The sequence below is a fragment of the Schistosoma haematobium genome, chromosome 5 (assembly GCF_000699445.3).
Source record: "Schistosoma haematobium chromosome 5, whole genome shotgun sequence".
NCBI classification, from domain to species: Eukaryota; Metazoa; Platyhelminthes; class Trematoda; order Strigeidida; family Schistosomatidae; genus Schistosoma; species Schistosoma haematobium.
The window spans coordinates 10,915,593-10,935,437 of record NC_067200.1 but is presented as its reverse complement, the minus strand read 5'-3'; the positions used below and the strand labels follow the sequence as shown (position 1 = coordinate 10,935,437).

General features: G+C 37.1%; 2 protein-coding genes across 4 annotated transcripts; one reads left to right on the top strand and one right to left on the bottom strand.

Annotated features, from left to right (window-relative positions):
* The first annotated feature begins 3,833 nt into the window (after positions 1-3,833).
* On the top strand, positions 3,834-9,142 carry NDUFV2_1 (NADH dehydrogenase flavoprotein subunit 2). 3 transcript variants are annotated; one of them, XM_051217460.1, is made up of 9 exons: positions 3,834-3,943; positions 3,976-4,041; positions 4,079-4,229; positions 4,270-4,369; positions 5,400-5,503; positions 6,082-6,191; positions 7,497-7,573; positions 8,757-9,013; positions 9,058-9,142. In XM_051217460.1, exons 1-8 carry the CDS (start codon positions 3,908-3,910, stop codon positions 8,857-8,859), a joined length of 747 nt encoding a protein of 248 aa, XP_051064868.1. In that variant the 5' UTR covers positions 3,834-3,907; the 3' UTR covers positions 8,860-9,013; positions 9,058-9,142. The 3 variants fall into 3 exon arrangements, with proteins under 3 accessions (XP_051064868.1, XP_051064869.1, XP_051064870.1); XM_051217461.1 differs by lacking the exon at positions 9,058-9,142 and adding an exon at positions 5,655-5,691 and having other exon boundaries at positions 5,400-5,617; positions 8,757-8,947; XM_051217462.1 differs by lacking the exon at positions 9,058-9,142 and having other exon boundaries at positions 4,079-4,369; positions 8,757-8,947.
* Positions 9,143-9,260: 118 nt separating this feature from the next.
* ARMC1 (Armadillo repeat-containing protein 1) lies at positions 9,261-14,090 on the bottom strand. Its single transcript, XM_051217459.1, has 5 exons — positions 13,919-14,090; positions 13,797-13,871; positions 13,489-13,764; positions 11,798-12,033; positions 9,261-9,568 (listed from the first exon to the last, which is right to left on the bottom strand). Exons 1-5 carry the CDS (start codon positions 13,991-13,993, stop codon positions 9,349-9,351), a joined length of 882 nt encoding a protein of 293 aa, XP_051064867.1. The 5' UTR covers positions 13,994-14,090; the 3' UTR covers positions 9,261-9,348.
* Between the last annotated feature and the right edge of the window lie 5,755 nt (positions 14,091-19,845).

The window sequence follows — 19,845 nt, the reverse complement described above, 5'->3', positions numbered from 1 at the left end:
TTGATTGTTCCACAATGATCCGTAGAGTTGCGATTTGGTCTGTACACGATCTATCCTTACGGAATCCTGCCTGTTGGTCTCGAAGTTGGACGTCTACGGAGTCCTTCATCCTGTTTAACAATACCCTGTTGAAGATTTTTCCTGGCATTGAGAGAAGAGTGATGCCCCTGTAGTTATCACACTTGCTGAGATCGCCTTTCTTTGGTATTTTAGCCAGAAGTCCGTCTTTCCATTCTTTTGTTACGTGTTCCTCAACCCAAATCTTATTGAAGAGAATGTGGAATATCCTTGCAGTTGCCGCTACGTCTGCTTTTAGTGCCTCTGCTGGGATATTGTCCGGTCCTGCAGCTTTGGCACTCTTGATTTGTCTGATGGCCATGCTGATTTCTTCAATTGTTGGTGGGCCAACATTGATTAGGAGGTCCGTGAGTGCTGCTTCGATGTTGGGTGGGTTCAGTGGGGCTGGTCGATTCAACAGTTCTTTGAAGTGTTCTACCCACCTGTTTTGTTGCTCTTCAATGTTGGTGATTACCTCGCCTTCCTTGCTTTTCACTGGTCGTTCTGGTTTGCGGCGATTTCCAGAGAGCTTCTTTGTCGTGTCATACAATTGTCACATGTTTCCTTCTCTTGCAGCCTTTTCCGCCGTCGTCGCTAAATCTTCCACATATTTACGTTTGTCGGTTCAGATGCTCCTCTTCACTTGTTTGTTAACTTCTGTGTATTCAGCTTGTGCGTTGGCTTTTTCTGCTCTTGTTAGACTGGTATTGATTGCTGCCTTCTTGTTCCTTCTTTCTTGAATCTTATCCAGTGTATCAACAGTGATCCATTCCTTGTGATGGTGCTTCTTGTGACCCAGGACCTCATTACATGTTGTAGTGATTGCCTCTTTGATCCCCTTCCAGTTGCTCTCCATAGTAGTTCCTTCTCCATTGAGTAGATCATGAAAGGCCTGGAATCTATTACTGAGGACTATCTTGAATTTGTTGAGTTTGTTAGTATCCTGAAGAAAGGCCGTATTGAACTTTTGTGATATTGTCCACCCCGTTGTCCAGTGCTTCTTGAGTATCAATTTCATCTTGGCGACCAGTAAGTGATGATCTGATGCTATATCAGCTCCTCTCTTGGTTCTCACGTCCTCTATAGTCCTCCTGAACGTTTTGTTGATGCAAATATGGTCGATTTGGTTTTGTGTAGAGTGATCCGGTGAAGTCTTTGTGGTTTTGTGCATGCGTTCATGTGGGAATATAGTGCCGCCTATGACCAGTTTATTGAAGGCACATAGGCTTGCAAATCTCTCACCATTTTCGTTCCTTTCTCCCAGTCTGTGTCGTCCCACGGTGTATTCATGTCCGGTGTTGTCCATTCCAACCTTGGCATTTAAGTCTCCCATTAGAATGGTCAGATCTTTTGTTGGGCACTTTTCGACGATTGACTGCAGCCTATCGTAGAATTGATCTTTAACGTCTTCATTGTAGTCGTTGGTAGGCGCATAGCATTGGGTAACGTTCAATGAAATGCCCTCATTTTTTGTTTTGGAGGAGGCTTTGATGATCCTTGGTCCATGAGATCCCCATCCGATGAGTGCATTTTGTGCTTGTTTGGAAAGCATTAATGCAAATCCTTTTGTATGTGGTGCATTTTCTTCTTCATGGCCGGAGTATAACAGGAGCTCTCCTGTAGTTAGTCGTTGTTGTCCAACTTGTGTCCAATGTGTTTCACTGATCCCAAGTACCTCTAGGTTGTATCTTCTCATTTCTGCAGCAATTTGGAAGGCTCTCCCGGTGTCCCACATTGTACGAACATTCCAAGTACCTAAATAAACGGTCGCTCTGATTGTTAGAAGGGGCATCGGCTTCGTAACTTCCGAAGGAATTCCGCTTTCATCATGAGGCGTCATAATTCTTCTAAATGAAGACCTTCTGATTCCCAGGGCAGAGTTTAAAAGGTTTGAATAATTTTTTCTGATTAGCGTTTTTTTAGCGAGTTAGATTTCTACGGGATGTGGACGCTAGCCCCATGCCCAACCCTCCTCCTTTATCCGGGCTTGGGACCGGCACTAGCCCACGGAGGGACACCAGGCGGAGTTTAGAGGCTAGAATATAGTATCAGCCCTTTAAACACCTTGTGTCAAATTATGCATGCCGTCGTCCTTGTGACAAAGTCTGTAATAAAGATAATAAGCGATAACACGAACTTCGAAATTATGTCCTAATTGAAAGCCATATCTCATTTAGTGTGTTATCGAGATATGGAGAGCGATTAAAAACGAAGGTGATCAATTAGAGCTTTAAAATGACCTGTAGAAATTGTTTGACATGTCTCAAATTCGGCGATACGTGATTCCATGTGAATTGTGATGCATATTGGTCATCGAGGTACAAATACATACACAGTGAATAACATTGAGTTACCTGTTGTCCATATACAAAATTACCTAGAAGCCATCGTTAGCCAAGACTTTGTAATGTGGCGTCGAGTCACGGTTGACTATGATCACCACTACAGAAAGGTTGCGTACCAAATATCAGAAGGCAATTGAAGGTTGTAGCTAAGTATATTTGTTGGTGATCTCGTGATATCGAAAGAATACCGAGATCGTACCAAAGGAGTACAAGCGGATTTACCGAACAAACGTAAGTTCGTGCAAGGTCACAAGCAACGGAAAGAAGAATGGAAGAATAATGGATGCCTTTAGTACAGTTAAACAAGCAAGTACAGTAAAACAATCACTGGTACAATCGGCCATAATGATAATTGTTTCCATTAAACCAATAGCATTCTCTTGATAAAAGTAGGTCACTACAACTTAGAAATTATTACACATTACTATGCGATAGCCACCAAAGGTTGTAGAACCTTATGTTTAATACATAGGACCTTTAGCCTTGTCGATACCAGAACCTTTTTGACTTTGTATACAGTGTTGGAAAAGATTCAGGGAACTGCAGCTAAATTGATCCCAGGATTAGCTAAGCTTCCGTATGATGTTTGGCTGGCTGAGCTCAACCCAATTCCATTGTTTTATAGAAGAACCAGAGGCGACCTGATCACAGATTTTAATTGCTTAATGATGAATTCGCATCTGATATGCCCTGATTCTTTTTTTTCATCCAAAACAGAAAACGTATGAGAACATCAAAAATGTTCACAAGCTCGGAACAGATTACTTGTCAGTCGACTATCGAATTTCCCATCGAATCATCAACGAATGGAATTCATTACCTCAATACGTGATTGAAGCTCTACTTATCGACGCCTTAAAAAAATTGGATCAACTGAGAGACCATCATTGCCGGGACTAACACAAGTCACCTAGCCTCCTGTCTTCTCCAAAGTTAAACTGAAATCCCCAGGGATGTAAAAATCAGTTGGAATTCCAGTATTTAAATTGAAGATGGCACAGGCACTCAGTGTTTGACAACGCTTTTACCAGTAACACTTTCTAATGTAGCTAGTACCCACCGAGAGAAATCAAAAGACAGAATCGAGGAGACCGGAAGATATATTTGTTGACTGTCAATATATCGAGAATCGTCTGATCTAATCTGGCTAGCGATTGCAGTAGATGTTGGGCACAGCGTTCCCACTCGTGATCTGGTGAGGTGCATGACCGACCGCCTTCAGCTAGGTGAGTCCATTAAAACATGTGGTCAGCATCCAATGTCAAAAACTTACAGAGTTATTTATTTTGGGGATTTATTTACCACTACAAAATGCTGATTGAATACACTGAGTTTAGTATAATCTATTTTTAATCAGAAGGCAAGTGATTTTTATTTTCATTTTTAATTAGTGGTCTTAGACATGCCATCAGAAGTTTACGAAAAGACACTTGATTCTAACAGATTTGAAGGTCGAGAAACCGTTCAAAGTGTACGCTATCTCTTATCATTAGCAAGGTCGGATTATGGCCTTACGTGCTTTTGGCGCCGTACCACTCAAGGTAGCTAGTTTTAATCTGTTTTATTGTCACAGTTATTGTGTAGGTCAGATGAGTTTCTTTTTAGAAACTTTGGACGTCAATCATCCCACCTCTTTGTAGTGAGTTGTACTTTATTTTTGTGTATTCCGATGTTAGCACAGAGAAACCCCTGAAAACAATTCTAATACAACCTTCGAATTTTCTGCAGAAAACAAAAAGAGACTGGATGTGATAATATCAAACTATCCCCCTGCTCACAAGGCTGCTGCTATAATTCCTGCTTTGGATTTAGCTCAGCGACAACACGGTAATAATGGCTAGATTGAATTAATATCAACTTTATTTAGGATGGTTGTCAATATCCGCTATGAACAAAGTGGCAGAGATTCTTAATGTCCCCCAGATGAGGGTTTATGAAGTTGCCACATTCTATACCATGTTTAACAGGTTAGCAGTAGTATCAAATATTCAGATTTGTGTAATAAGGACAGAAGACCTACGACCTATGTTATTCTTTCTCTAGTATGCTTCTGTGAGTATTCACTCTTCCCTTGAATGAGGCAACTGAAGGTGCGGGTACCACTGCTTCGGGTAACAAGTTCCAAGAATTGATGACTCGGTGTAAAACCTGTATACCACGGGTATTTTGTTCGTCCTTGGCTTTTTATTCACCTACTATGTCCTCTAAAATGTACCAATCAAGTGGAAAAAAGAGAGGATGCGTTAGTTCCAAAATCATCTCTTGGTACTCTATACATCAAAATCAGATGACTTCTTAATCTGCGATAGGACAAAGTAAATAGTTCTAGCTTTTCAACCCGCTCTTTGCATGATAATCTTATTGTAGACTCCAATCAAAGTCTTTCAGATTTGCTCCAGTAATTCTACTATGACTGTGTAAAACTGAAATACTACCCACACCCTAACCTGCAACATTTTCAAGACATACTTTTCTGTATATCTTCCGCTTTACTTCCTGACCACGCTATATGTAATAAGTTAGTGCAATTAAACCCGTGTTTAAATCTCCAAAGACTAGAAGGAAGTCTATAAGAATGTGTAACCCGATAGTCAACATAGTGAAGCTACAACTACACCCTTTCCACAACTATCACTTGACGCTTTATAATCAATTCTCATTATTTTGTGTTCCCGATTCTCTCAGTGTTAACATTTTCGCTTAATACTTCATCTAGGAACACCAGTTTATGTGTATTACTCGGTAGTTTAGCGTGCTTATCTGTGGCAATATGAAAATACCTACTTACTACTGCTTATACTGTTGCTAATTTTACAACTCTGACGTGTCATTATTTCATCTCGCTGTACTAGTGTGGCATGGAAACCTGAATCAATGCCGATATGTGCCGGATTCCAAGGTTTTTGTGGCTGACTGATCTAAACTTAAAATTGACATGTTGCGCGCTAAGTAATGTAGCTTAGAAATTTGTTGACGAACTTTTTTCCTCATTTTCAGGGAACCAGTCGGAAAGTATCACATTCAAATATGTACCACAACCCCGTGTATGCTAGGAGGTGTAGGGTCAGAAGTTATTTTAAACGCACTCAAGAAAAAACTTGGTATGTCGTCATTATATTTCGTAACATTTTCCTATAAATTCTTTAAAATATCGTTTCTACCAACATTGTGCTTAACATTGGTGCCTACCCCTTGGGAAATCAGCCCATTTCAAAGTCTGTATTTTTTATGTTAATAGTTAAACAACCATAGGGATCCTAATAATATACTATGCCGTCAGAATTTAAAGGTAGGTTGTTTATAAACAATTTGTTCTTTGGTAAATAGTGTCAATCTATTAGGATTGTTTATGATATGGATTATTGAACCGTTGACCTATACAAGCAGTTATGTGGTTGCCATTTTGTTCTCTTTTAAGTCTAGCCTAACATTTATACTGGACTCCTACCGTGAACCATAATATCGACAACAGGAATCGTTTGATTTACCTAACCTAGGTATTTTTCTGAAATGCGTTTGTTTAGTAAACCAATAGTATATGCACATTACAGTCAAGCCTGCAATAAGCAAGTTAGTTTTCTAGAGGAAAACCGGATCGCTCTTAAACTATACTGCACAATACCTAATTGTGACCTGTACTTCTACATTTAAACTAATATTTGTTTTCTCGGTTTCATAGGTATTGAACCGGGTCAGACCACACCTGATAAAATGTTTACACTGACAGAAGTGGAATGCCTTGGGGCTTGCGTAAATGCGCCCATGATGCAAATTAATGACGATTATTATGTAGGTTTTTAAAATCTTTTTTCAAGGCAGATTTTTGTAACATTGAAGGCTATTGCTAAGAAAAAATACTTATGTATAATCCATCTGCGAGATTTCACCATAGTTTTCTTTCAAAAATCAAGTATTTTAGATAACGGAGTTAAATTTTCGTAGCATCAGTTGAGTCAAAAATACTGAGTCGTTGACCTCTAGAATATATAGATTTGAGTAACTAAAGTCAATAAATTAGGGTTAGCAATAGTTGTGTCAAGCAGATTACTTTATGGTCTGCGCTTTTCGGTTTCCAAATGAAACTGTGATGGAAAAGTACCACTTTTTTGTTTAGAGTTGTGTTGTTTTCACTTTGAATGGTGGATCATGTAAATTTTTTAAAACTTTGTATATTGTTAATTTGTGTGGATAGTTTAATGATTCAGTTGCTTGGGTTGAATTACTGAGCTGTTAACAGAACTAGAGGAAAGTAAAAACTGCCAATCAGTACGTAAGCCCCAACTAATCACGAACCACTAGTCTATATTGTAAAGATATGTTCGCTAGCTAATCCCATATCGTTATTAAAATATCGGGAGATTGTCATAATTCAAGAAATGTCAATTATTACTTGTCCCTCTCACTTCAAAAAACTTGGACTTGAAATTTTTTAGCGTCGCTAAAGTTACTAAAGTGTGATTTTGCAAATAAGCGTTACGCCATTCCATTCCTAGTTTCCATTAATAATATTTACTGACAATTATGTTAGTATATTAATTTAGGGAGTTCACAGTGCTGGTAAAATGTAGTCAATTCGATGTACTAAATGTATGAAAAATATCATCGGCTTAGCCTAGCATAATATTGCATTTCCTCAAGATATCGTATTTCACAACTCCAGAGAAAAGTCGACCAAAAATGAAACTAGTAGAAATAACTTCAAGTAATTAGCAAACTATAAAAACGGAGTTACTCGTTTACTAGCCAAAATATTAGGCAGATTTCACCCTTAGGCTTTATCTTTAAAAATTCTCTTATTAACACAAAACCTTAAGTTCACATAGTTGACAACAATTTGGAGTTCTATTCATAGATAAAATTTCATTTCCAGTTGTTCAAGGTACTGTTGAGGAAATGTTATATCTTGTTTTGGTGCTTGTCAAGCCATTAGCAAGACTTTGAGAACACTAGTGGTCTCATAAATATTTGAACACTTGCTATTCATTGGCAAAGTCAGTCTACTAATTTATGAGATAACCTTTTTTTTGTATGATTTCAAAATTATTTAAAATGGACTTCTAATTGTAACCCACTCTCTTATACATTATCTTGTAGGAGGATTTAACAGCAGAAGATACAGTTCGTATTCTTGATGAAATAAAAGCTGGGAAAAAACCAAAACCTGGCCCACAGTAGGTTTTAAATTATATCTTATGGACGTTTATTATTTAATCACTACTTCGATTTTCTTTTTGAAAATTACTGGTTTCTTCCACATAAGTCACACTATCAAAGTCGTTTTAAATTTTTAATCCTTTATTGACTTCCTCAGTTTCTAAAACGTAGAGCCACTGAAGTAATAAGAAAATCGCACTTTTCACCTACTCGTCTGCTTAGCTCATAACGTGAAATAGAGGCAATTGACATGTTAGCTGAGCCGAATAAGTAAGACGGTTTTCTCAACTTCATTCAAGGCTATAAGTATGTGAGGTAACGTTTGTGCCGGTAAACGTTGAAGAAATCACGGACCTTCCTGGAGTTTGTAAGTCTTACTGACGACTCACACGACATAGATATCATTTCTGACTGTTAGTGAGTTTTCGATCGTATTTTATTTCTCCAGCGTGTAATTCATGAAATACTATCCGCAAAATGATCTTTTTATCTTAGACAAAGATATACAAATAATTGCATCTGATTATGATAAGGTATCCTGATCAGCATTAACTTCAAATACGTTGTTCGTAACGTACAACACAGCTAAATTAAGTCTTTACTCACATTTCTCAGCTGATTGAGGCCAATCAACAAGAAATAATTGTCGATTAGAAACAATTTAACAGATGACTCAGGTAGTTTTATTGATATGAATAGATTAGTGAGTTTGGTACCTGAACTCTATCGTAACGTTGAGATATTCATTTATCGCTTGCGTATAAATATGAAGGTGCTGAAGCATCTTTGAAAATTATTCAACACTCCAAAGGCTCCAAATTATATCTGTCTTGCTATTTTAGTTTCAGGGCTTAAAATCCGTGTAAAAAAGTACTTATTATTCAACTCTATATTCGCTTCAAAATGCTAGTAAAATTGGTTTCTGTATACCTCAAGTTTTTGTTCTGTTCTTTCTTTATTGATCGTCCAGTTGAACTAAATGTAAAGTAGTCGACATTAAAATGTTATCTAACTATTCCCTTTTTGAATACGTCTATATACGTCCATTTCTATACATGACAGGTTTATATTGAAGCCTGGGTCTTAATGTATGATAATTTTAATATTCGCAGATTAGCTTGACATAAACGATTTGACTATCATGTTTAAATTGATAGTCAAATGGATACTTGAATTTTTTCTAACTTATCTTCATTTTAGAAGCGGACAAGGTGGACGTTTTGCATCCGAACCGAAAGGTGGTTTGACATCACTGACTACAGAACCTAAAGGTCCTGGATTTAAAGTTCGTTCGGATCTGTGACCTCTTTAGTTCATTATTAATTGAGCTTGTTATCAGTATACATAGTGAAGTATTTCTTCCTTTGCCTAATAAATTGCTAACTTTGAAATTTATTTCATTTTTATCCTCTGGGTACTAAATCCAGGGAAACCATTCTGTTCATACATTTCATGTGGTAAGTGATACTACTAGTCCTAACCCTCAATCCTAAAAGTTTAGCTCAAAGCCAAGTACGCAAATCTGTAGCTGATGAGTAGTAAGAAAAATTCCTATTAATCGACACCAAGTGTCAATATCCAATCATTTATTATTGTTGCAGATTATGGTAATCAAGAGTCGGGTTGGGATCTTGGCATAGAAAGTCGCATTAATTCGTGAGACCAAACGACAATTGACATATTGTAGATTTATTACAGGAAATGTAAGTTATAGGAAGTTTGTATTTCTATTTCTAAATACAGTAGCTGACATAAATATGAAACCTATGAAACAGGAAATATTGTACTAAATTCACCAAAATAGTGATTTTTCCAGAAAATCTGATAGCCAACTAATAGGACCTTTAGAAGGATTTGATTTGCTTGGAGCATCCATTAATTTTGGAGCAGCTCTCGTTTCATCAACCTCAAAGAGATCAGCATCATCTTCTAAATAAGGTGGGACTTCAGTATTTCGCGAGTTTTGCCTATATTTTAAACCGTTGAATGAACTGTGTCTGCATAAGGATTGCCTAGAATCAATACGTATAATATGAAATGAAACACTGACTTCTATGAAAAATGGAAGGTAAAAACATCGTTAAAAAACAGCTTTTTAAAGCGTATTCTAGGTAGATAAATAAAAACTTTCGTCTAAATTTGATCGAATAATTTCACAGTGTTTGGGCGCTGAGTTAATGTGAGACATTAAAGAGGAAGAATTTATTTACTTCAAAATTCATTCGCTGAGATTTTACAAATACATTCTTACTCTTTAATGTATTCTAGGTAGGTACTAAGGAAAAACCCTCTGCATACGCGTATTAAATAGAAGTACATTAAAGTTAAGATGGGATAAGATGCATCGTAGTGTCTAGCACTATGTCAATCCCACGAGTGTTTTTAGCCTCCAGATACATCAGCTTATTTATCAACATTTTAACCCTGTCAACTACTCGCTTACTAACCCTGGTTGTTTTTATACGAGCATATGCTTATCCTAGTCGTCAAATGTTTAGCTATCAATACTGAGTCATGTTCCTTCAAATGGAGTTGACATATTTGCCTTCTCTTGTTCGCTTCGTGTCCCTTGTTGTCTGTCTGGATCGACGGGTGTATGAAATATACGTAACCAGAATTCACTCTTGTATGGCTTATTTTATTGCTATTCACTAACGCGAAATAAGTCGATAATTATATATGACAGTTGGAGCATGTACATTTTGCTAACCTTGCTCCACTGCCTTGTTGTAGATTATACTTCTTGGTAAAAAAATTGGAAAGTGATCCTCTTAGGGAAATGTAAGCTTTCGTCTAGGTATTCGAGAAGTATTCTAGCGCACACACAGAAATCTTGTGCAGCGCTTACAAATTTTTGTGCCCAGTTGAACCAAACCTCATGTAAATTAAATACATAGAATGGTATATTTCACTCACTATTTTGTTTCTCTATAAATTGAATTTGTATCATAGTGCAAAGTATTCATAATTACTCCTTGCTGGTAAACTGGGTTACTTTATTCATGGTATATATAACATAACATTTACAAGTTGTTTTGTATGTGAAAAATTTAGAATACACGAAATGAATTCATTTCATCCTGTACTTTTGTTATCACTTTACAAAACATTTGTCAGTGAAAATGTTAACAAAAATCTTTAGAACAATGTAGGCGTTCATTATCGGACAGACCTTTAAAATCGATGAAGTTGCTTGTAGATTACTTCTGGACGGAGCTAGACCACTGAGGTTTTTATGCTTTAGTAACTGTAATAATGAAGATAACTAATGCGTTTCTATGGGCTTCAACATATTATTTAAGAATGGTTGATTAACGTGTAAAAATAAGTTTTTAGAAAATTTTTTATTGATCAGTGATATTACTGAACTAAGCAATAAATATTTCATTTACATTAAACCAATATACAGCCATTAAAGGGTTACTCTTTCTGTAGCCAGTATAAACTGAAGGCTACCGGAATGGAAATGATTGGTTGGAGTTCAAAATTAACACCGTTGGATGTCGACTCAGCGGTACGCGTTCACGAGGGACCGAAGGTTCTTAGTTCGAGTCTCGCGTGCGGGATAGTGAATGAGCAGTGCTTAGAAATACTATATTAAGACGAATTGGCCGTTCAGTGCTTCCAGATTTTCAATGGTGATCTAACTTAGATAGGTTCATGATTTCAAGTAAATTAATAAGCTGAACTCGAAAAGTTTACGCTGAAACTGGTTTATTATATTGCACAAATAGCTGAACTTTTTCACACACCTTAACACGTGATGAAGGATGAAATGGTACATAGATATTTCGCTTTACTATTGTTCATACTGCTTATCAACGTAGCACATAATTTAGTATAGACAAATGTACAAGATGATACCAACAAAGGTACGTTGACGTATGGTCACTTATGAATATGGTGCTGATGCTATTATGAGACTTAATGATCAAATGTTTGTAGTTGCATATAAATGCAAAGGAAAACCCGTGCTATTGTCAATAAGACTTAAATATAACTTTCAACATAGGTAAATCAGTTACAAATGGATGACTTATTATGACTTTATTTTTATGGCAACAGTTTACAACTAGTAGTATGAAATCTAACCGGATTAGGCGGAAATTTACTTATTGTGGTCTGTTTAGCTAAGCTATATCATTAATTCACATACGATAAGAAAACATTTCATTTCGTAGACGTAATGGATATTAAAATGAATTAGTGGTTATAAAAGTTCCGATAAAGATTTCACTTACGCTCTATGTTTTTTCCTGACAATCTGGGCTGTGATTGTGGGACGGGTCGAATCTGTTTGACAAGTACCATCTGACTGACCTGGGTTGTTTTTAACTGAAGATACTGCATGTAAAAGGCATTCCGGATCTAACGAAGGTACCGTGCAAACAAGAACGCGATGTTTCTGCAGCTGAAATGTAATACTAACTACACCGCGAATTTTCAAGAGCTTTGAACATACTATTTCAATATCATCCTAATAAATAAGATATGAGGATCACATAAGAAATCTAAACAGAACAAGCATAAACCGTGCACTTCAATTTATTGACACAACACTTACTCTTCAAGTATAACCACCTGGGACTAATAAAATGTATGAAAAACAATATTTCACTTTAATTTCTTGTAGTATTTTTGAAATAAGGCTAACCAGACATAACTACAAAATGTGGTTAGCAAAACAAACTTGACATATGGCTGAAATATTCAGAGAAGCTATATAGTTTCTTATGCCTTGAATTTCAGGTCAATATCTTGTTTAGATGCTCCTTTATTGAGATGTCTAGAATAAAACACCAGTTTGTTAGTTTAATCCGCTTTGAACTGTACGTATGTATACACCCCAACCTTCAAGAACATATGTGGACACATAAGTCTGTTCTTCCAAGACATAATAACAATATTCACCCGTTAAAGGTTTTAAATAAAGTCCGCTTGTTAAAACTAGCTCATGCTAACTACCTCATAAAATCCCACTCATCTGTTCCAATTTTTTCCTGATTGTGATGACGAACAAATACAAACAAGGCAGTTTAAAAAAATCATACTGGACAAAGTTGCTAACGAGGTGAAACAGCTAAAATATAGGGTTATGTGAAAAATTGTAGAGGACAAAATTTAGAGAAACGCTGAAAGAGTGAAGATGGGGAAAGTGAGAGTCACTTGTTACTAAAACTAAGCATATGAAAAACGAACCCTTTATGCAATTTTGATTGATTTTGGGAAAATCCTGGACTTGTACTACTGATTATAGTTATTTTGCTGACACTAACCAACAACAATGAACTTCTATGAACCTAAGACCAGTAAATCTACTGAATGAAATTATTTTTTGAACTTAGTTATGTTGCCTCTTTTCAATCCTTAAGGTCGTGACCAAATAACACAAATATCCGTCTCATAGATAATGGGTTTGAATTAGTTGTACAGTAGGCAACTACTTACAGATAATTCTGTCCCAGTGTCAGATATAAGGGTATGGCCAGTCACTGAGTTATACTAACGCTTTTCGAATGTACTTTGAAGTTATCAAGACTCACGCCAGAGTAAACAGAAGTCTATAATTTAGAATTTATTCTCTTTTGAAGTCCAGAGACATTAAACAGTATACTTATTAACAGAAGTCTTTCAACTGGCCTTAATAAGACAGTTTGTAAAGAAAAGCTACTTAGAAGACGACTTTACGACCCTGCTTAGGTTTAAATATATAAATATTATTTAGTCATTTTAAAAATAAAATTGTCTGACAAAGAGTATATGACACAAGAGTCCTGTACGCCAATGCTGCGTACTTATAAGCGTCCAACTGTTATGCTTTGTCTTATCTAGACAATGACAATAAATTAGGTGGCCCTAGCACACAAATATGGTTACGAAACTTGTATAAGGTGAGTGAATAACCTGAGGTCACGTATTCATGAAAAGTTACCTCGTCTGTTATTCCTCTGAGCTGTAAAACTACATTCTTCGGTCTGAATGTGGGGTGTGATTTTTCTGGATCAGTTTTTATGGGTCTGGGAGGACCTTGTCTATTGGAGCAGTTAAGCAAAGACAAAAGTTCCTCAGCGTTCCTAGAGAAGGGCTGAGAGGCTTCGTTTCCACTAGATTTAGTGGGTTTAATCAGTTCATTTAGCTGTTCACGTAATCCCAATAATGATTGCAAAGCATCAATGCCACCTGGTTGACCAGATATGATTTTTAAGGTCTAAAATCAGAAGTCTGAAGTTTTAAATATACTTGCAGCACTATTGAAATAACCGAGTTATTTTTGTTCGAAAGTAGTAAAACAAGTCCCTGTAGTGTGGTTTTGTCCTAAAATAAAGGAGATTGATTTATCAATGGAAAACTCAGTAACCTACACTTATCAAGGCAACATACTTAGAATCATCTTCGGCCAACTTTTTTACTTCTTCTAGTGCTTCTATACCATACATTAACAGCGGTTTGGGCTACCGTCTATAATTTAGATTGCAGAAACACAAAACCATGTGTATGACCTTAAAGTAGGACTCAAGGACTCAAAGGGTTCGCTGTCCAATATCATTTTCGTAAGATTGTATAGACTGATTGGTTTCTTTACGACGGCTTGTGTTATTTCCTCACGGTTCCAGGTATTTTTTTATCTCCAACAACTAGTATTCTAACGACTTGAATACACTAGTTCTTGTCAGTGTTCAGCAATAAAGATAGAAGATCTATCGACCTATATTATTCCTTGCAGTTTGTAAATCTGGAGGTCCAGTTCCTTTTTGAATATGTTAACATAAGTTGCTGATATTACATGTTTCGGCAGAGCATTTCAGTAATTCAGTAGTCGGTGAGAGAAACGAAACTCCAGACGTAGACGATTTGATCTCGGTTATTGAACTTTCTTCGAATGTCCTCTCAAATGTTCAGTCATAGAGAGAAGGGCAGGATAAGACATACTAATACCGTAGTCATCGTCTGTTATACGATGAGCCAATATTGGATCACCCCGTATTTTACCGTAAGATAACGGAACTGAGTTAAAGTGTCTGTCTTCATTAGATAGGCCATGTAGACCTTTTTACCATTTTAGTCCCTGATCGTCGAACTCGTTCAGGCATATCCGCCTCATGCTTGAGTCCCATATTCCAAATGTGGTTGAACGAAAATCGGATACAATAATCTAAACATTTCTTCATCCAAATACTGCAAAGACCTACGAGTAGACCATAATACCCTATAGCATTTCGCAGCAGCAGCAGCCTTACAGTGATTGGTAGTTCTGACGTCTATGCTTAGTATGACCTCTAAATCTTTGTGGTTTCTTACTTTGGGTAATAAGAAACATTATTCAACCGCATCACCACCTTATCAAGGGCTTTAATCGGATCTATGAAAATTACATCAAAGTTTTTGTGGGTTTGTGTAACTCTAAGATTTTGTGAATGCGTTTATTTCAGGATAGTGGGGATCGTGATTACCACTAGCTCTCTATCAAGTCTCTCTTAAAGCCATACACCTATAGAGCTGTGTTCACTTCACCGTGTTGGGACAACATTCCAAACGTTAGAAACTCCCAGTGGGAAAAACTGAGAGCATATCTAGGTTTTTACTGTCAAATGTCCGACATTTTGAGTTTGTTAAAGATGCCCCATGTCGACAACGCCTTAACCAGTAACATCTTCTATAATCAGAGCGTGCCAACACAGTGAAGTCAGAAGCGAAGAGGATGAGACATCAGTGTAACACGAAGTGATGAATTTAATCTGGCTAGCAGTTGTAGAGGAAGTGGAGCGCGGCGTACTCACCGATCTGGTGCGGATTCATGACCGGGCGCTTTAGCTAGGTGAGTCCATTAAAACTAATGTGGTAAGCAACAAATGTCGAAGACCTACGGGGCTATTTATTTTGGGGATTTATTTATCTCTACAATGTTCTGGTAATATGCTAGTTTTTGATTGATTTGGTGAGATCAATATGTTTCATGCTATTGTAGCGTGGCGTCGAGTCGAGATTAACTATGAACACCGCTACCAAGAAAGCACGTGCCAAGTAAATCAGAAGGCGGAGGTTGAACGTAACCAAATAAATCCATAAAATCCCCGAGAAGCCAAATATCAGAAGGCAGTTAATGGACCAAGTCGAGATATATTTGCTGGCGATCTCATGGTATCGAAAGAATACCGAGATCGTGCCAGGATACAAGCTTGGTTACAGAACGTAGCCGAATTCGCGCGAAGTCACAATCAAAGTGTAAGAATCAGAATGGAAGCATAATATAGCTGTCATTAGCACAGTCAAACAAAAGCACATTAAAACAAGCACTGGTACAGTTGGTTATAATAATGATTGTTTTTATTAAACCAGTCGTGTTCTCGTGATAAAGGTCAGTCACTACACCATCATCAGATCACCTCTTATTTTCCTGCAGCTCAATGAGACTAATCCCATGTGTTGGGATCTTTCCTCGTAAGATTTGTGCTGTAGACCTATCACTCACTCGGTTGCACGTCTCAATAATACGTCTAAGTGATTTGTGTGTATTCTGAAGAGAGAGGAACTGACAATGTTCTGAACTTCAAGGCGAGTTTGTGTATTCATTTTGAGAACGTGCTAGTAAGAACTATGAGACAATGGCACTAATCTGTCTTCATAAAACGTGAAAGTCCATATGTATTTTTGCTACATCTCTAATGTATTTTAAGATGGAGTCCTGGCCCCCATTGGTCAATGTCCCTAGATCTCACTCTGTTGGGCAAAACGGAGAGGATTTTTGTGGAAGATGTGGATTGTTTGAGTATTGTTAGGTTAAATATTCCCAACACGAAATTTTGAGAGACCACAATTTGACCTGTTATCCACCATCCATTATTCCATTTTTGTGAGCCCTTTTTGTGAGCCCTTTCTGTAGATCTGGTGAATCGTCTCTGCCGCCTAACGACCTGGATATCTCGCTGTCCTAGTGAACCTCCAAAGAGACCACATGCCGGTTTACTGATGGTCTCTGCCTACTGTTTTAGCATCACGGGACTATTGATGTCATACCCTAATGACGTATATTAGCTGTTAGCTTTTTCTGAAAATATTTACTTTCACTTCGCATTTTAGTGTCACATCCAGTTCTTATTGCCAAGTTATGGCTGCCGTTAAACCCCTTTCGAGAAGCCTTCCAACTACACAAGACTCCCCCTTCTCCAGGTGTGCATGTAGCTTGAAGTAACTTCCCGAATGATATCTTATGTTAACTACCCATGGTCGTTACCTCTTACATTCAGCCGCTGATGTCGCCACGGAGTGTGTTTAATTTTTATCAATTTGCATTCAAGTTCCATTATATTGTTGTAGCGGAACATGATTACGTGTCGTCTTACGCGGTATTCCTCTGTGACAGCGAAGTTAGTAAAACATTATGATTTATAGTAGGTTGGCCATTTCTATGGGAACTGTTGAGGTCTTTCCCCACATGGTGTCAGACATATAGGACTTCCAATGAGTCTTCTAGACTATAGAAGTTTACGGAGATCAGATGGGGAGAATTGATTATAGCTGGGTATGGCGGAAGTGAAAGTCCGAACTCATAGATCACCGTTGTTACCTACGCCTGGGCGTACCATCACCACTGCTGTACGTCATGTGCATGAGCTTCATCCATAGTGTCGCATATCAGTTCAGGTTGAAGATGCCACAGGTATTTGAAGTTTAATAGACGCTTTATCAACAACACCTCTGATTATGAATCGTACCCAACTAGTGAAATCAAAAGACAGAAGTGAGGAGGTTCGAAGATATGTTTGATAGGTTATCAATATGCCGACGATCGACTAATCTAGGCTGGCTAGTGATTGTAGGGGATCTTGAGCACGACGTTCCCACTAATGATCTGGTGCGGATGCATGACCGATCGCCTTCAGCTAGGTGAATCCACTAAAACTAATGTGGTCAGCATCCAATGTCGAAGACTTACAGAGCTATTTATTTTGGGGATTTATTTACCGCTACAAGGTTTTCAAGAGCTCTCTGATGTTTTTCTTGCCGTAGCTTTCACAGATTATGGTTTATCGTGTTGAACTCTGCTGTTTGAGGGTCATGTATTGCTAGTCTCTGAGACATCAGAGGAATTTATTTCGCTATATCTTCGTCATTCAGGATTACTATAAGTTGAGGGAGCTTACTCTTTATTGCTGTTTTGCCTCTGTAAAAGCAGTACAGTCTCAGTAGGATAACGACCAAGCAAGATACAATATGTATCTCAACGTTGTTTGTCGAGATCTGTTCTGCGTTCCAGTAGACTATACTCTGATGATAAGACAACTAAAAAGAGTAAGAAGTTTTATTTAGCAAAACTTTTCATTCAATAGAAGCTGTATAAATTGTGTATTTCAGACGTATTCGGTTTATATACAAGCAGACCAAACCGCATCATATCATTAAATAAATAATAGTTATACAAGATCAAGTCAAACGTGTCTGTGAGTGTGAGAAACTGAAACTTGTAGACTGGGAATAACTCAAGAATAGTTAATAATATAGTAGTAGCTAACAGATCAAATAAAAGCTTATAATGAGAGAAATATAAATATTTATAATCTAGTGACTTAATGGTTACACAATAAGAATATATATTTAATAACAATCCATAAATAGTTCCCAGAAGTTACCCAAAATTCGATCTTTTTCGGACGCAGACATTCTAGCGAGCTAATTTGCACTTTTCAGCAACTTTCTCATAACTCTCGCACATGGACGCTTTTGAGTATACAGATTTTTAGTCGACAATCTGATAAGTCACATCTGATTCAAAATAAGTAAATTAACCTACATAATCCTAACACTAAACAGTCCTTTTTTCAGACAAATTTACGCCAAATTATCTATTTTCGCTCGGCACAAGTGTACTCCAATGATTTACTTTCCCCTAAGTTTAGGCCAAATTTCTTAGTTTTCGTAAGACTGTTTATTTTCCATTCGAATTAATATTAACCGGTCTGACTTGGTATATGCTTATGACGTTCATCACTACTTTCTCAGGGAGACCAAGTTTTCTACGCAGCCAGCATGATTTAGGGGAATGGTTCATGTCTGTAAAAATCATTTTCACTTACAGTTTTTAAATCTATCAGCGTTAGGATATTAGTCAAACGTCTACATTGTGGCTGACAGATATGATTATAGTCACCCGCAGTCTGATAAATAAATAGGTTAGCATTTCATACTGGGTTTACTAAACATACGAAGTTTTCAAAAATGTTTCCTATTTAATAAACTATGCTAATTTATACAAACTTTTACCGTCTACATCTTATTTTCTTACTCATCACGTCCAAATGAGATTGTGGGTGTGTGTGTAGAAAAATCGATCTAGGAACAGTTGACAACAATGTCGAAAAATCAGAAATATTTCTCGTGTATCATGAAACAACTAGCAGGGGGATTCTGAGGTTGAAGACCATAATTATCAAATGTGGCTAAGTCGGACGATGAGCATGAGAATCTTCATAAACTACTATTGCTAAAATGTATTTCGTATCGCCATTCGCCACATACAGTCCCGCGTAATGGATACTGGCATAGATGTTGAAGTGGAAAAAGTTAGGGGCTGTTAAACCATAAATTCACTGAGTATATATGTAGATTGCATTGCTACAGACTACGCGATAACCTTTGTCAGTGGTTTAAGACATTAGGTGACTATGATGAATAAAAGTATCCAAATTATTGTAAGAAATGGGAATTCCCTAAACGGTAAGATCTAAGCCAGACAGAACTAGATGAGCGAAAACGAGCATATTGCATTTGGAATTCGAAATCAGGCAGTCATCAGGTACAAAGTAACCATTAGTTCATACAAACACAACAATGTCCTCTTCCAATTTTTCCGAGTATTGTTATCTGCTATACCTGTTTGATATAAAATCCCTAAATATCCCATCTGTTTAATATTAGTAACTCATTGGTTTCTTGACGATTCAAACCTAAGTAATTCCCGCGAATAATTGGATCATATCACACAAACCAATGAGTCAGATAGGAATACAAGTCAAGACAACAAGAAGCGAGCTCAGAGAAATCAACTGGTTTATACAGTCTTGTGACAAAGATATTGGATGTTGGAAGTCACATAAGTTATTTATTCGGATTTTTATTAAACTTTACGATGCTAAATATGTGTAACTATCTGGACAAATTTATACATACCTCTTTTAAAACCTGATACGTTTGACTGAAACTAGTATTATTCTGACCCGTCGGGATTCCAATCATAACAATTATTATTGTAACCTTATATATCCTCATTTATTACGTCCTCTATAATTTTCCA